This window comes from Ornithodoros turicata, unplaced genomic scaffold (genome assembly GCF_037126465.1).
Source record: "Ornithodoros turicata isolate Travis unplaced genomic scaffold, ASM3712646v1 Chromosome76, whole genome shotgun sequence".
Lineage (NCBI taxonomy): Eukaryota > Metazoa > Arthropoda > Arachnida > Ixodida > Argasidae > Ornithodoros > Ornithodoros turicata.
The window spans coordinates 576,105-594,393 of NW_026999391.1; the positions used below are offsets into that span (position 1 = coordinate 576,105).

Sequence of the window (18,289 nt, forward strand, 5' to 3'; positions counted from 1 at the left end):
TTTGCACCAATGTGAACCTGCATTGAAAGTTTCACAGTGAAAGGAGTAATAGGGACCGTGCGATACCTAAAGGGGGCGTGTTGCTTCGTCGCTTCAGCGCCGCCAGTGGCGGTCCTGGAAATATCCGACGTGATACTAGGCCGCCCGCTCTATGCATTCTCAAGTGGAACCGTAGCTTGCGTGGCGACCGCCGTAATTAGAAGGGTTAATTTTCGAAGTGCAAATAATGCGGAACGTTTCTGGGGCGCGAACGGAGAATGGAGACAAACTGCACAGAAGCAACCACCGTATTTATAATGTATCTAGCAGTGCGGAAGGAGAACAGCCACTCGCGTCTGTCTGGTCAAAACACCTGTAAGTGATACGTCGAGAGGATGGTTATTTGACGTCTCACAAAATCCTGGCTTGCTAGCGAAGGCTATATACGTGTATTTCTCTGACTCCAGACATTTGTAATATCATGTTTTTGACTGAGTCTTGTATTCCTTTCTTCCTGTTTGCATACACATAGCTTCGTCACTGAAATCTATATCGTGCGTCCGTTTTATCCATACAAATAAACACGTGAGGTCACAACTTATTGTCTGAACTTGTACAGCAGTTTTTCCAGTATCTTCCGATGCAATAACGGTATATAGATTATCCAAAAAGAAATTATGTGAGCTTTCACCTCGGCTACCGCCGTAGGTTTGCGCCACGACAGCTGTGAAATGGTCGGTGCGTGAATACTACACTTTTTGGACAACGTAGAACTTCCGTTCTCACTGTGAGACTCGTCAACCAGATTACCGGGAGCAATATCGGCTCTGGGCATTGGCGATGAAACATCTCAATCATTATCTCGAAATAGGTTGCCGTTTGGTCGGTGCATTTGACGGTGATACAGTATCCAGCGGCGTGTCACGAATGTGGCAACTGTAAATCATTTATCATTTGTTGGATTTGGAGATAGTGACTTATCTCGCGGCGGGTGCAGCCGCTTATCGTCCGTTGATACCGTACACGTGTAGTAGTAGGGGGCGCTGAAGACTGTCATCGATACCCTTAAAAAGACGGGCGTGTTTGTATTGTGGGACTTCCCGGGGGATCCTCGAGCTGGTCACGGATCGTTGGCATCGCAGGGTATGCAAGCATGGTAATAAATTGTTGTTACTCTGCTATTTGAATGGCTGTTTCGTACTACTTCCGGCGAGGCGAACGGATGCGGAAGGCCCCGGGAGTGGGAGCCCTGTGCCCAGTTGGACAGGGGCGGTAGTTTTCCCACAACGGCGCCCAACGTGGGGTCCGAGTCCGTTCGGTGGAGGGTTCCCGTATGTCATGTGCCACGTATGTTTGCGGTTTGGGCCGGCAAGTTGTTTTCGGCGTTGCTAATTGTTTTATGTTTGTTCTCCGTGACCAGCTCGTCGCTCCCGGTCAGTTGTAAGCTGCTACGTGGCTGCGACTCTGGAGCAAGACTGAGGCACTCGCAGTTGCCCGGCCCTGCTCTAGTAGGACGCCTGACTTGGTCGCAGTAGTACCCGCAGGGCTCGCGCGGCAGTCAGACGTATCGATGGCGTCTCACCCACGACTCCGCACAGGTTAGCGTCCGCAGTGCACGCGCTACTGCTACCTGACGCCGCGTCAGCTGCGCTGGCGGCACGCTCGGAGAGGCCGTTCGCGGGCATCGGCTGCAGCCGAGTTACACGTCATTCCATGACTCCCAGCACGGTTCATGAACGAATTTCTCCTGCCGGATTACGAACGCCGTTTCCGAAAGGAGCTGCATAAGCGTACTCAGCTTTGCGACGAGAGCCATGTAGAATTCGTTCGGGCTTCACTTCGGCCGTTCAGTAGGGTTGTTTCCTCTGCGACTGAAGCGCGGAAGGTCGCATCGGCTATCCGTCAGTGCCACTCACGCGTTCGCCCAATTTTCGAGCCCGTCACTTCACCAGCCGGGAAGGATGCCGTAGGAGGTTCGTGCTATACAAGGCGACCTCTTAGCTGAACTCGAATACCATCCCCGCCTACGCCAGATCAGGCGTTAGAACCGCGTTGCACGTCTTCGACGGGGATTAATTTCGGTTGAGCGCCGACATGCAGACGGACTCACGACCGATACAGTACTGCCTACAGTATGCGACCTTACAGGCCGTGTAGGTGGCCGCCGAAACGTCGGTCACTAGGACGTAGTGCTCCTGACTCGTCCTGGCATCCAGTTCGCTGTCATTCACACGACCGCGACTTCATAGCGATTAGAGGGTCCAACGACGCCTCTTCGCCGGGAGATTCCTTCTGGTCACTTTCCTGTATTACCTTTCCTTTTCCATTTTAGTCTACCCAGCAAACTCGGAATCCAGCAAGTTCTCGTCGCAGGAGGCCCCTACCTCCACGTTCCTCCACCGCGCCAGGACAGAGGCCGCCCGGGCTTCGAGGGTTCGAGATGCCGATGTGGTAGCAGCCCTTGCGATCATCCAAAGACACAGACCGGAAATATTACGGGACATGGAGCAGCAACCTGCAGAGCCGCCAAGAGGAAATGACGTCCTAATCGACATTCCCGACGACGACATGGACGACCTTCTCTGAAAATATGAACTGAATTGGTGTGTGTGATCGCGTCCTGGGACCTCTTTTGTTTTTCAGTGCCGTGACGGCACGTCGAGTTTTTTGGTCGGGGGAGTGTTGGATTTGGAGATAGTGACTTATCTCGCGGCGGGTGCAGCCGCTTATCGTCCGTTGATACCGTACACGTGTAGTAGTAGGGGGCGCTGAAGACTGTCATCGATACCCTTAAAAAGGCGGGCGTGTTTGTATTGTGGGACTTCCCTGGGGATCCTCGAGCTGGTCACGGATCGTTGGCATCGCAGGGTATGCAAGCATGGTAATAAATTGTTGTTACTCTGCTATTTGAATGGCTGTTTCGTACTACCTTCGGCGAGGCGAACGGATGCGGAAGGCCCCGGGAGTGGGAGCCCTGTGCCCAGTTGGACAGGGGCGGTAGTTTTCCCACACATTTTACAGATCCTCATTCAGTTTCATCGAAACTAGAAAAAAAGAAATAGAATATATTCGCTGATGTTGTGCACCATTCGTGCAATGGCCGAACGCGCGTCACAAACGGTATTCGCTGCGAGTCTAGTGCCCCGGGTGGTATTGGAAGCATAGAAATCACGAGAAATGAAACAGTACCGCTGAAATGAAACCGCTGGCAGTAAGGCGGCGCACGAGAAGCCACGTGCTTACGGCTGCCAATAGGAATGGACGCAACTGTGAGCTCTCTGACGTCTGCGCTTAGCTCGGGAGTGTGTTTGAGAGCTTGTATCTCGCTAAGTAATACACATAAAAGTATATGAGAGAACTGATGTTCTGAGGCTGGAACAACATTGAATGACATTGAATGGCAGTGAATGGCAACATAGAACATACAAAGTCTCAAATTCCCTAGGAAACATAAAAGTATAGTTCTTTTTTCTTCGGTATTCCGGCGTCTATGATGTAATAACCATATCTATACATGTAGTTTCATCATGAACGCGTTGTACTGCAGCAGAGCGTGCTATGCGGTGAAGCTCTGTATTTATTAGTAGAGCCCTGCACGGACACGGGCCCCCGACCCGGCCCGAGCCGGGCTTGTTATTGGCTGTGTGCTCCGGGCCGAGCCCGGGCCGACAAAATACGCTAGCACCGCGGGCCGGGCCGTTAAAATACGCCATCACCGCGGGCCGGGCCGGGCCCGGGCCGACAAGTATGTTTCCGAGAGTCAGGCCCGGCCGGGCCACGCAGCTAATTCCAGACAATGGAGATGCACTAGTTCATATCATCATGCGCTTGCATCATTCCTGCGCATATTTTGCAAAGACAAGCAAGGGATACTGCATTAGGCATATGTTCTAGGGGTTCGACCCCCTAGAACATTCTGAAAGCCACTTTACATTGCTCGTCACTCCTCACGTATTTCACAATCACTTGGCAAAGCTTGGTGAGAGGGGTATGGACTGGGAGAAGGAGTTTGTCGACAGCATCCTCTACCTCCGCAAAATCTTGACAGTGTAACGATAACGACCATGCCCGCGTACGTTCTGGATTTAATTTGGTCTGGTGCTGTTATGGTGTCAAATCGCCATCACTTGTATGTTTGTCTTCTCTCCTTATAAATTTACTGATAATTTTGTTTGATAACCGCCAGAAACGCGTACGTCGCGGCTGGAAATACTATGCCGGGATCTACTCGACGGGTCACCGGGCCGGGCCGGGCTCTATTTGCTTAGATTCCGGGCCGGGCCGGGCTCTAGTCACTGGGTCACCGGGCCGGGTCGGGCCGCATAAAAATATGAAGGCCCGGGCCCGGGTCGGGCCGGGCCATTTTTCGATCCTCCCGGGCCGGGTCGGGCCCGGAAAAGTCGGCCCGTGCTGGGCTCTAATTTGGAGTGCAGTGTCGTACTCTGAAGCGAGGCTGATTTAGTGTCTATTTTAGTGACCATCAAGTGGGAGTGTTTACCGTACACTCTTAAAAACAACGCTTCGCCACACACTCTTAAAAATGATGGTGGTGGTGGTGATGGTGAAAGTATTTGCCGTTGTCGGCCTCACATATGTGGGCAACGTCAAGACTGACGCCCTGGGGGAATGTGCGTCCTGGGCCGACTTCTAAGGGAACTGTGCCGACATATGTCTGAAAGCGTCTGAGGAAAACCCAGGAAAAACCCCAACTTTGCACTCTTAAAAATGAACTTCACCGCATAGCACGCTCCTAGCCAACCATAATCTCGAATGATATCGTTATCTGCCCTGATTTGTTGAAAACGGGAGGCGTACGCCATTTTTGTGACAATCATAAACCGCATAAGTGTCGCAGAAAAGGCGTACGCCTACCGCTTTGAACAAATCGGGGCACATATCGATATAATTCGAGATAATGGTTGGCTAAGAGCGTGTTATGCGGTGAAGTTTATTTTTAAGAGTGCAGAGTACGCTGAAGGCCATCCATTGTACAAAGTGATATCTGTATCACTGCTGATTTGTGGAAAGCTCAGGCGTACACGTTTTTGTGACAACTAACATTTCCGTATAAGTGTCACAAAAAAGTGTACGCCTTCCGTTTTCAACGAATCAGGGGAGAGAACGATGTCACTGGTGCTGCTGGTTGGCTAGGAGCGTGCTATGCGTCTCAAGTTCATTTTTGAGGGTGTAGGCCGTTAATTTACTGCGAACTTTACAGAAACCCGTTGGCGTCCCCGGAACAGGGAGTGGTTCCCTGGCATAAAGCTACGTCGGTACTTATCTCCTGCTACCCTGTGGTTATGGAGCTGGGGAATGTCTGCTAAGGACTTCCCCTTGCTATCATGCTCGCACCACTACCGGAGAACGGCACTTCGCCGCACAACACTTTCGAGGCTTAGCAGCGTTCGGCGTTCTGTCTCCTGATTTGATGCGGACGAAACGTGTGCACCATTTTAGTGCATTTTGCGCATAGTATGCACTGGCGTAGTCAGCAGTGGGGGTGGCGGCTGATGGTTCAAACCCCCGAAATGGTACCTTTGGTACTGCATTTGGGAGAGAGAAACGACGTGGACATCCTCGTCTCCCATATAAAGTCGCTATAGAACCCTTCCGAAATATTTTTCTAGCTGCGCCGCTGGTAGTATGCATGTGAGGTGCATGTATGTAAAAAAAAAATACTTGTAAAAATGTCGTCATCTCAACTTACGCGCGTCAAGTTTACCTGCGCTGCACAGCTTCTGCAGTGCCGCGTGTGATTACAAAACTGAGACATTTTAACGTTCAACACACTCTTGGGCCTTCAAGCAGCTTCAATGAGTACGTTTCTAACATTCGCATTCGCGTGGGTACACTGAACTGAAGAACTGAAAATTCCTAATGAGATTGTCTGCAGCTTACGGCCTGCTGCATAACGCGAGCCACTGCAACATGGTACATTGATTGGAAATGCTGGAGATGGTAGCGTAGTACTTCAGAGCGGTCTGCCTGCTGGTGATGTCGCATGCTACTCTGGAGGATCGTGCGTCGTGGGCCGACTTCAGAGGTAACTGTGCCAACATTTATCTTAAAGCATCTGAGGTAAACCCAGCAAAATCACCCAGACATCGCAGCAGGCGCCCGGATTCAATCCCGAGTCACCTCCCAGACTCGACGTGAAATATCATCATCGTAGCCACTAAGCCAAGGGAGCTGGTGATCGGATACGGCATAATACTTGGCCATCATTCATACCCTTCGGTTAATGCCAACGTCACATCATTTTATGTCACATCCACAAAATCTTTGCCTTACCGAGGGTCGCACCAACAGGGCAAGATTATTTAGATAAGTTCTGACACTTTTAGCTGCCAGTATATGGCACTTACAATACAAAAACATCGTCGCGGGTGACATGCGTTCTTGCGGATTAGAAGAACATCCCATGCGTCGTTAATGTGCAACATCCTGCGAAAGTCTCGTAATGACGTCGTTAATTGCATTGATTGCATATTCGACCGTTATTAGCCTTACCCAAGTACTCATCCAATTAAGCACACGTTGCCTTATGTAAGGTCCACTGAATCAGAATATCTCGAGTGTCAGATAACTCATGGCCTTGTTATCTGACAGTCCGTCCTCTAGCTGCCATCGCTATAAAAATAAGCGACTGCTTATTTATTATTCCATCAATGGGCACGGAAGGCTACTACATGGGGGAGAGGGGCCTACCCAAAAATATAAATAAATATGTAAAACACTATCAATACAGAACACAGGAACAACGCCTCAAATGATGCAAAAATCCTGAACTTGCACGAAGTAAAGAAGAAAAACACCCACACACACGAATGATCGTCAAGGCACGCACCATACAAAATAGATGCACTATCAATGTAGGACGTAGGAATAGCGCGTAAATTTTCCTGTTCTTTTTTTTTTTGCAAGCAAACGAACAAACGCGTAAATAATGCAGAAATTGAGTACTCGTGAGAAGGTAGCGAAGCACGAATGAGTATTTTATCTGGTGTGACATTGTTGTGAAATCGTTAGGCGGGTAATACGTCTTTACGTTGTTTGTTTTATTTTCTCTCATGTGATACACAACTGGCAAGGGAGGCCCTGTGTCAGAGCTAGAGAAAGGACTTTTCCTCTACAGATAATTGAAAACATACAGTAAAGAAATTAGTCGTACAACTGGACACAACATTCATTGTATGAGTTGTAACGGCATATTGCCGAAAAATAATAGTTTGACAAGAAGAAGGAAGCTAAGCGGAGCTTACGTGAGAAATAAGATGATTATTTACAGTCGAACAGAATTGGTAGAATGTGTGTTGGACATTTTAAGTGAGATGGTGCATTATTCGACAGTGATGTTGCCATAGTTACTGTGGCCAGAGGCTATAGAAAATCTGTTGGGAAAAATAAATAGAAAAATAGGAAAAACGCTGTTGCAACAGCTGAATATGAGACGAAATTAACGTGATTTGTGTTAATATCGGAGTTAATCTACTTCAAACAACAGTGATTAGATGCGAAACTTGTACAAGTGAGGTGATGGAAGTTGGTACAGACGTAATGACGGTGCTATGGAAATAACACTTTGAAGTATCATTCTGAATACGCACTGATATGCATGTGCCTCACACTACTGCTACTGCTGCTACTATCGCTATACCCGGAAGCCCATTCATGGCTCTGTCGAAGGCCTCTGCTTTCGCGGCAGCCGGACACTGTACCTCAAGTCAGCCCTTCACTAGCAGCAGCAGCCTTTTTCGGGAAGACGACGCGAGTACAGCGTGAGTATTTAACCTCAAGACTCACTGGTTCACTGAAGCCAGTCCACAATGAAAACACGTTCCATTTTAAAAATTCGTACTAAGGCATCCCATTTGGGAATCCTAATCGAGAGATGCTACGCCCCAATTGCAGCTGTACCTAACTGATGAATGCCAAAAAAAAAAACGTTGATTAGTGCGCTTCCTACACAGTACAACTATTATTTACGTACATGCCAACACTGAAACAATCCAACCTACACTCTTAGAAATGGACTTCACCGCATAGCACGCTCTTACCCAACCATAATCTCGAATGATATCGTTATCTTTCCTAATTTGTTGAAAAGGGAAGGCGAACGCGTTTTTTGTTACATTTATGCTGTTCATAATTGTCACAAAAAAAGGGGCACGCCTCCCGTTTTCAACAATTCAGGGAGATAACGATCTCATTCGAGATGATGGTTGGCTAGGATTCATTCTTGAGAGTGTGCACTCTTAAAACAGCAGGAATTCGGCTAGCCGTTGTCCGCCGCAATCGAGCGGGTGCTATAGGAGAAAGCCAATGATTGCTCAGAATGCTACCGTCGCCACTCCTGATTTGTGGAAAGCGCAGGGCGTACGCATTTTTGTGACAATTAACATAACTGCATAGGTGCCCTCATTATTTTATTCCCCACATCCCCACCAGCAATGGGGTAGAGTATAGCCTCTGGCGATGAACCTCCCCACTCTCCGTCTCAAACTAAAGTAGTTGTTGCATAGGTGCCACAAAAATGAGGACACTTCTCTTTAAGAAGCATTCAGAGGAGAAGGATGTCATTTGGGATGACGGTTGGGTAACAGCGTGCTATGCGGTGAAGTTATGTTTTAAGAGTGACGACTGTCGTACTCTTTCGCAGAATCATGGTTGACCCTTGCACTGAAAAATACGCGCCACCATTTCAGAGCCTGCGTCTGTTAGAGAGACACTTACAGTCGCTCATTATCGGTAACGTAATTTTCCTTACTGTCGAATGAAATCAGGTTAACACACAGGGAAATATTGAAGGGGTCAACCTATATGGAATTCAATATATTTCTGCAGTGAATATGACGTGAGCAGTAGTACCTGGAACATCTTGATCAAATTAAAAAGCACTCTTCTGCGACATAACACAAAAAGAAAACAATTTGCCAAATAACAAGGGTAAGAACTAACTCACATTATCCTTCAATGCCTTACAGGAGTGCTTCTGTGGCACAGTCTTGTATTTCCAATCAGTTGGTCCTCCCAGTGTTACTAGAGCGAACGCAGGGATTTCCGTGACGTCATTCTCGACCCCACCAGCCTCGATCAGTAACACTTTGAGATGAGCCTCCTTCGACAGTCTGTTTGCAACCAAACAGCCAGCCGTTCCACCGCCCACTGAAATGGAAAGGGCCTCTAAACGTGAATTCTCTCTACCATAGAAGGTTGTTTTGTTATCAATGGACAACGATAATAATCGTGATATAAGCTAAAGTAATAATAATCGTACATATGTTTTACATTACTGTACAAGGTCGTAGTGATATAGCCATACCAGATGATAAGCGGACGAGCGCAGCCAGACTTTTTGCAAGCTTCCCATAAGAGCGTCAAACAGTTTGAGTTCTCAAATTGCATAAGCGAAACCTTTCACGATGAACAACAGGTTGAGGTAGTTTTCATTGAGCTTGAGAAGGTGTTCGATACTGTCCCACACCGACGGTTATTCTACAAACTAGCATATTACAATATTCACGCTAGAATGACGTCGGGTGAATATTGAAATATGCTAACATACAGAGTAATCGAGACGTGTAGGAGGCAATGGTTACAAGCCGACAGCCTTCCATCGTACTTCCTTCACCTGAAAGCCCGGGAGCTGAAATTTCATGTTCAGTTCAGCATACGACTTGCGACATACAGCTTGCGACCTATTGAGACACTTTTGTACCGGTTTCGCCTGCACGCCCCGTATGGTTGAGAGCTCCTACATAAAGTCAGCAGGGCTAATTCAGCAAACTGTCCAGTGTCTGCAACTGTGGAAAATACGGAGCACGTCTTCATGCACTGCACAAGATATGCACCTCAAAGGGCTACATTGAAATCTGCTCTGTACTGCTTGGGCAACAAAACCTACTGCACAGTAATAGAACTTACGCGACAATAGAGCCTTCGACAGTAGTAGATACAGTGGGAATACAAGAGAGATGCAGCGTTATCAGCACTTTATAGTGAACTGTGATTTGAAACAATATTTTAGGACCGCGCGCTATAGGCATACGCTGTCTAGTGCCTTGTTCCACTTTTCATTTGTCGCGATTCCGTTCACTTCTATAGGGGATACAGATATTTATGTGCATATGCAGTTCGGGAAGAGGGAGGGAAGGATGGGTTTTCTCTTTTTCTTTTCCCTTTTTGTGGGGTTTTGTGGAGTTTCATCGCCCCTGGCGATGAAACTTCCATCATCTCGAAATGAAGTTGTTGCTGTTGTTGTTGTTGGTCAAGACATTCGTGATCTATGCCGTATTTGCTCAACCCATTTCTCTGAGGAGTCGTACGAAATGATAGCAGCGCGGACGGTTGACAACGTCTCAAACAGATCACATGTCCCGACATCAGTGTTTCTCTTTGCGACGTCTGACGATGCGAATACCTGTGCACACGAGGTATGTATTTACTGATACACAGAAATAATACATATATAGATACAGTTCGTTCCAAATTCAGATTGACTTTTGTGATGCCTGCGCTACGTAATGTACGAAACGGAACATCTCCCCCCCCCCCCCTCATTGAACAGGGGATCCTGTCGCTGAGGTAAATAAAGGAAGAATACGGTCACTATGTGGCACATAATTTATCTCATATTCTTCACCGTATTCTTCATTTATATCAGCGACACAGGCTTCCGTGTTGCTGTCGGAAGTCAAATCATGCAAACGGATGATTTACTGTCAACACCTCTTAACCTTTCTCCGGTGATGATTTTAACATCTATTGTCCATACATCCTCATGCTCACAGGTTGGACGAGCGCTTGATTTGTTTAAAATTTTAATTTCTGCATTCCTTGCAGGTGCATGATATGATGATATCGTCACCGCTCGTGGAACCAGCCGATGAGTCATTCCGGGAATCTGAAGACAACAGGTTTGAATGGTACATAGCCTGCTGATACAAATTCGCAGATACTAAATACTCTTCTAACTTCTAGTGTTGTGCCCTCTGCTTCATTAGATGAGAAGAAGTACGTCAAATTCAGAGCTTCATTATTAGAACAGTCCGAGAAACGCAGACTGTGCATCGCACAAAGTGGGCACAGATGTTCGCTGCACACTTCACTTCTCACTGCAAAAGCTGAGTGCCCATGTGAACACAATTAGCTTGGAAAAGCCAGCCAGAGGTGAACATGACGGCTGCACAGAACGTCTTGCTGTGTGGCACAATCTTTTTCTGTGGGGCCAGTGCAGCCAAGGTTTTGTATGCATAGCATGTTATGTTTGCACATATTGAATGGCACCTTGTAGTATTTGCTGTTGACCAGATTCTTTGGTTACTGGAGTCGATTAATATTAAAGTGACCTCACCTACAACACCAACAAAAGGTTGCAGCCTCCCTCTCGCGACATAGGTATGATTACCAAAACTCAGGTCCGTGTTGCAGAGCATAGAGTGGAAACCAACAGGCAAAGTGGGAAAAGTCAAGCACTCGCACGCGAATAAGATAGGTATTAAAAGACATTGAAACATTCAAATAATTTATTTTACTAAAAACACAAGCTTTCGAACGGAATCTGTCCTTCATCAGGTGTGATACATTTAACAGTTGGTACAAATATTTATACTGATGTACATCAGAGGAAGGTGACAATGGAGGTGATGAGGAGGAAATAGAAATTTGTGTTAGAGGTGACTGATGCTACGAAAGAAATAATACAAAAGAAGGCACACAAGCTTTGCGTATTTGAATTTTCTGTTACAATAATTCTATATGCAATAATGAGGTAAAAAGAACAAGCTTGTAGTTACTTATAATAACCAATTGCAATATGTAATTGCCATGCTTAGAAATGCTTATAGGCGATGTAGCCCACAACAGTATCTTGTAACACAGGGTTAAGAAAAGCTTGAAGCTGCGGCCGAGTCCTGTGCATGTGCTGAACTAAACCCGTGGGTGCGGCATACTTGTAACCATCTTCGCTGTCGTAGTTCCAATTCTGAGGGAAACACACCGTTTCTGCTTAGCATGGCGAGAAGTACGAGCTTATGTATACAAACGAGCTGTCATTCAGGAAACAGTGTAACTTCCAGACAATGTGCCTAGAGTTGACGCGGCACTTTATCAACATCCATGACAGCCATGAGGGACCATGCTTCGATATAAAGAGCATAGGGAAGACAGTTAGCCATAACCATATTAGCATTTATTTGGAGAGGATGTAGATCATCTCCTGAGTGAAACACCGAGAAAGAAGAAAGACGTGAGCTACACTGAAATAGTGTAGCTCATGGGCTGACAGTCGTCGAAAAACTGACTCGTGCGAATGCTAGAGAACGAGCGGGCGTCTTCAGACGCGTAGTGACCTCGTTTATCTCTGATACCCTTTCACTCCTTCCCGACTTGCTGCCGGCAGAAAACTGACTCGTGTGAATACAGGGTTATACTCATGAAGAAGTCATGTACTCATGTTATGCTTGATAGGCAAGGTGATAGCCTATGTTTTCTTAGAGCTTATGGACTGGAACGTGCTTGTAGCAAATTTCTGTGCACTGAAAAGAAAAGAAAAACATGCACACACTGTGTTACTGGTTGGTGGGAGGTGAAGAACTTGCAAATTCATATGGACACAGTACCGGGGATGTTCTCCTTCGATGAAAGATGAAAGTCAATCAAAGTTCTTAGGCAAATTGAGGCCTTGTATGTGATTGTCCCTTCTATGTTGTTCCAGCCTCAGAACATCAGTTCTCTCATGTTCTCCTTCCTTCCTTGTTTGTTTGCTGCTATCACTCATATGTTCATTCATAAACACAGTGATCAATAAAGCAATATTTGCAAGCTTTGATGTCTGTAGAATGTGTTTTACTGTGTATAGTGGCTGTCTGGTCACTCCAGAAGGGTATATGGCAGACCTCTATAGTGCATGAAAGGGATATTGTCGAGATCTTGCGGTGTTTACGACAAAACCATCCAGTGTACCTTTGTCAAGATGGCAGGCATTAAATGCTGCCCACAAGCACTTGAAAGAAAAGTGGAAGCTCCACTTCAGTGAAAGCCATTAGCATACACATTGTCAGACAGCCCCTACTGCATCATACATCAAAAAGACATAAGGCTTTGTAGACTTTAGAAGGAAAGTTTTCCCTTATGGCATGTACAGCACATGCGTTGATGACTTTTCTGCATTGCTTTCCTAATGGTCCACGGAGCCACCTAGTAAACTGTTTGTAGGCGATGTAACGAAACTTCCTGCATGTACCATGGGCAGCGTAAAATTATGACATGTAACTTTACTGATAACACGCTGAAAGCGCTGAATGAACCCACTTGTTCACTGTTCAACTCGCTGTTCCTGATAAGGGCGTAGTCGTCGATTTCTCTCACGTAGCAGTTGGACACCTAGAGCACCCCAGTGTCCTGGCACAGTATTTCAAAGTACATGTTTCTTGTAATGCAACCACTGCGCTGCTTCAGTAACGCCTTATTTCGCGGCAACAAAGGCAGCTATGTCGTCGGCATCGGCACGGATTTGCCGTGAGTACACCTGAGCTGAAGGAGCAACATGACATTACTGCTGTCAACATTTTCATTACACATAAAGACCGTTTCAACCGCGGCCAGCTGACGGCGATAGCGGCAGTTCATCCTCCGTCGACGATTCTGCGGATGGCATCGTGTCGTGTTGTGTCTCCGGCGTGCCTCAGTAAGAATAAAAGTTCTGCCGGCGTGACTGCTGGACTATCCGAAGCTCGAGGGCGTTCAGGTTTGCTAAATTCGACGTCACACGACGTGTACCCCAAAACATTCCATTTCGGCTATTACGGTTTCGCCACAGACCGGGACGCGGATCAGAAAGGCGAGGCAACCAAAGCCGACCCGACCCGACCCAGTGTTGTTGCTTACTTGGAGTACTCAGCCTTGCGTTCGAATGCAATCTTTGAAATTCGATTACTCAAAGAGAAAAGGAATTCCAAAAGAAATATTTTGTAACTGAGATGTACTCCGCCTAGGCTTTCATAAAATCATTAGGTTACCCTGGGTTGAAATTCACTTTATACAGTTTGCAGCCGAGACCCACTGGTTCGCGAGGTTGGACGAACTTTCGTATTTGAAGCTAGATACGCTGTGGTTCGCAAGGGTTCGCAGAGTTCACCTTTCTAATGAAAAGTTGAAAATGTTGTGACTGATATAGCTCTTAAAATTGAAATGTCTGTTTGGCAAATATGACAAAACATTGGTTCGGGCTAGTCGGTGCAAGTTCCCAAATTAAACGAGCGCAGCACGGAGAGGGACCGAGAAAGAATGAGTTAGTAGTTAGTAAAGTAGCAAAATGAAGTAAACCTTGGAGCTTTCAGCAACCCACCATGGGTGCTACATGCTCCATTGCAAAAGTTGTATAGCTATTACACTCTATGAATCAAAAGCCTGAATCGCACCGGGATCCCTCGCATACTCACGGGCTTTCAATCAATAGAGCTGGAAAATAAAATAGCACACTACAGATCTACAAAATACGGTGTCAGCAGTTCACACTGAAATCCCGTTCGTACTTATAGAAAGAACGACGCCACACACGCGCTCACTAGCAACTACAGAAAGTTTATTGAAAACATCTCTTATAACCGCTACCACAGGAAGTGGAATGGAGATTGTAATAATAAGCCGCATCTATCCAGCCTACACCTTATGTTGTCTGGCAGCGCCTGCTGCGGAATATTTTGAAATCGCACGTTATGAAGACAACGAAAATCCAAAGGGCTGCAAGGTACACAACACGCACACAAAATAAGGAGACTATTGTCCTAGGATTCCAGTTCGTCGGCTCGTGCTGTAGCATGCCGACCTACTCTACACGGTACTCGTGCCAGCCCCCTAGCGGCCTAGGGCGGCATGTACAGCACGTCACTCGACGATCCCCTTTTCTGTCCCACTCGTCTGAACAAGATACTCCTCATTCTTCCGTCCCCACTTCGGTGGACGAGTCTCTTTATTTTCTGTGTTTGAAGACAAACGAGGCACAGGAAAACACGGCTGCTATCCGCGTTGCTAGTGTAAAAAGTATGCTACAGCACACAGAAAAAATATGGAACTTCATAATCTGGACATAATATAAGTACTTGGTGGCTTTTCGAGTTCCAGTAAGTTTCGAGTTCCAGTAAGCAGATCGGTGCGAACTTTTGCGAACTCGAACCTCAAAAGGATCGTTCTTTACTATTCACAGATAAGATTCTGAGTCACGCTCTCTGTCGTTGACTCCGGTAGGCAAGGTAAGTTACATGTGGCGTTGTCTGCTAACACTCGCTTAACCAGCTGTGCCGGTGAAATACAGGTCGGGTGGCTACCCCAGGAAAGCCTTGGCGACGCAGTCAGCAATTAAATTAGCTTGATTTGGGCTGCGTCAGGGTCTCCTCGTTCGTCCATCACGTAGTTCATTCGCTAGCTTTCATCTGCCTATTCTATTTAATTCCCATAGGAGTCGACTATTCCAAAACTATATCGGCAGCCGCTTTGGAGATTCAAGAATATCTCGCCATCTTCATGACGACCATTCTCTACGACGCCCAATCTTTGTCTCAAAGAAGCGCGCACAGCATTCTTGGAACCACTGAGCTGCACGTAATATATATGTGGCTGTGCAGAGGTAGTTGAGCCAAATGCCATATTCACGGTGATCCGGGAGGAGACCCGGGTTCGAATCCGGACGCTACTGAGTCGATCTGCTGTCTGGGTGTTTTCTGTGGATTTCTATTAGACGCTTTATTACAAATGTGGGCACAGTTCCTAGTGAAGTCAGCCCAGGACGCACGATCCCCCCCCTGCAATAGTCTTGACGTTGAGCGCTAGACTGTAGGCAACTCCGACAAGCAGTTCCATCACGACAGCAAATTCACGGATTTTTTTTTTTTTTTTTCGCGCAGTGTGTCTCATCGCCCCGTTTGCGTGGTTGTCTGCCGTCGTCTGTCACACCTTACGGAATTTATGGTCTGAAATCACCCTAACGTTGCTCTAAATAAATAAATAGATAGGTAATATTTTTTGCTGTGGAAAGCGCAGAAGCGTTGCACGACAAAAGGGTAATATAAAAGGTCTGCACTCACCAATTATGAAATCGTATTCGTTCGGCGGCTGTCCATTTTTCGTGTAATGAGATTCTGGTGGCGTGTTGGTTTTCGTAATAACTGCAGCCATAAAAGCGTACGCTATTAGAATAGCCGCAGACATAGTGTAAAACGTATCTGCTTCTCATGCAAGTGCGACGCTATACCATCTGAAAGCTTCAAAATCACAATTGGAGAACGGAGTAGAACACCTGTTCAAGATGTCGACAGTACTACTTGGAAACTGCGTTGTGAAATCCAGTTGGATAGCATTGTTGCGACGGTTCTCCATACGGTTGACGTACGTGAAGGTAGGGGTGTGGTTTTGCTAAGGGAAAGTTGAGGTCAGCATGCTTGGACAGGGGATATTGTTTCACGCCACCACAAGCACTGATCTGTGATCTGTACTAATGTCAATGTTGGACTTGTTTAGGCACCGCTAAATTTTATTGCACGGCACCTTTTGTGTTGTTGACAGGATTGAAAAAAATCCGGATATTTTTAAAAAGATCCTCTCCAGTGGGCTTTTTTTGGGTAAAACCCAGATATTTTTGGAGAATATGGACAAGCTTAGAAATGTGAAACAGAGTAAAAACAAAAAGGCTGCATCCTCCATGCTGAGCAGAATGCCAACTCCCAAAAGATGTGGGTCAAAGAGTATTGGCATGCGTGCTGCTGTGAATTCTGTTCTGTAGTAGTACCCCCAATTCCAACTTCGTGTCATACCCCAATGAAAAGCAACCTTTCTTTCTCAATTTAATTATGATTTATGATTTCCAAGTTCAATAAAAATCATTTATCTTCACCATCTTGATATGCAAGGTTACGTTGCACGTTCAGTAAATCCTCCTTCTCTTATTTTTAAATTACGATTTTCAAGATTGCATCTTTAGATCAATAAATGTCATCTGAAGTGTACTCGCGTGATTGGTCTTTGAGTGGTTTAATTGTTGTTCAAGGTTATAACTACACAAATTTTCTCGTTTCAAAGACCGTCGTATGGGGCCATGTATTCAGGGTTGCGGCATAACACAGCCGCGGTTAGCTACGCTACAACATACTTGAACCAGAAAATACTCGAGAACCACTTTTAATCTCTCTCTGTTAGCGCACGGTTGCGTCTGCAGAGAGCGATAATCTCATCTCATGCGATTTCTTTAAGAAAATGTAGTTCTTGTAGCCGGGCGTTGAAGCGGCCCATATGGACGCATAAGACCGGTGGAAGGGAAATGGCGGCGACGGAGGTAGCGCCCAGCCAAGGCAAGACGAGTCAAGCGGTTGGCGGTACTCTGAAACTTGTTTTCTAGTGCTCTAGCATGATCCATTAATGGCGAGACTCCCTTTTAATGTACTGCTCTCACGACGGGGCAACGCAAGCAGCATCTCTTGAACATGATGGGAATTGACATTTTCACTGATGTTTTCACTTGAGTCTTTGTATGTATTCGTCCTTTATGTATTCCAGGATTAGAATACCAATTCCCATCTTGCCATAAACGCGCTTTCCTATGCATTCGTTTGACGAATTTTGAAGAGATGTTCTTGCCCTCAAACAAGTCCTAATCGGAACAGAAGAATCCAAGTGTTGATAGAGGAATAACGCAAGACGGGTGAATATGGGCACAATAATGTTCAGGTTTGTCATAAGATCTAATCCTCACCGGTCAGAGTACTGTAGTAGTTGTGCTAAACGGTACAAAGGTCAATGTGAGCCTCACTCAAGGGCAACTCAAACAACAGCAACTGAAGGCAATCATAGAATACATTGGGTTTCGAGGAGAACATTCAGTTTAATGAACCAATTACCTATTCAGTGTAAATAATAATAGTTACATTTCATTACAATTCATTACAAGTTTCGATTTAAACTACATGTCTCCAGTTGGCATTACGTACGGAACGACATCTTGCTAGACAACAACGTTGGACGCTCTAGAAAGCAAAATAAGGTACGATTACAGTAATTAGTGTGAGTCACGTAGCAGCCAAGCTCTTTAAAATATTTTGCCCGTGAAACACGTTTCTGCAGATCGAGATGAAATGACCACATTATACGTACGCATCAACATGGACATCAGTATGATCATGGGAATACCACCCCCACATATTCTTCCTTCCCATTATTGCGGGCCTATCAGCACAGGATGAGAAATCGGGTGTGGGCACCTTCGTCCCCGCACTAGAACTACGGAGATATATTCGGCCTTCAAATTATATTCCCATCTTGA

The 18,289-nt window shown here is 46.2% G+C and overlaps 1 protein-coding gene across 1 annotated transcript in view; it reads right to left on the reverse strand.

Moving 5' to 3' along the window:
- LOC135374556 (glucose dehydrogenase [FAD, quinone]-like) overlaps positions 1 to 16,184 on the reverse strand; it is a 48,600-nt gene extending 32,416 nt beyond the window's left edge. Inside the window, exons 1-2 of the mRNA XM_064607496.1 lie at positions 16,062 to 16,184; positions 8,942 to 9,144 (exon numbers count right to left, since the gene is read on the reverse strand). Coding sequence (XP_064463566.1) covers positions 8,942 to 9,144; positions 16,062 to 16,152 — 294 coding nt within the window. The 5' untranslated portion in view covers positions 16,153 to 16,184. The remainder of the gene's footprint in view (positions 1 to 8,941; positions 9,145 to 16,061) is intronic.
- Positions 16,185 to 18,289: the final 2,105 nt, after the last annotated feature.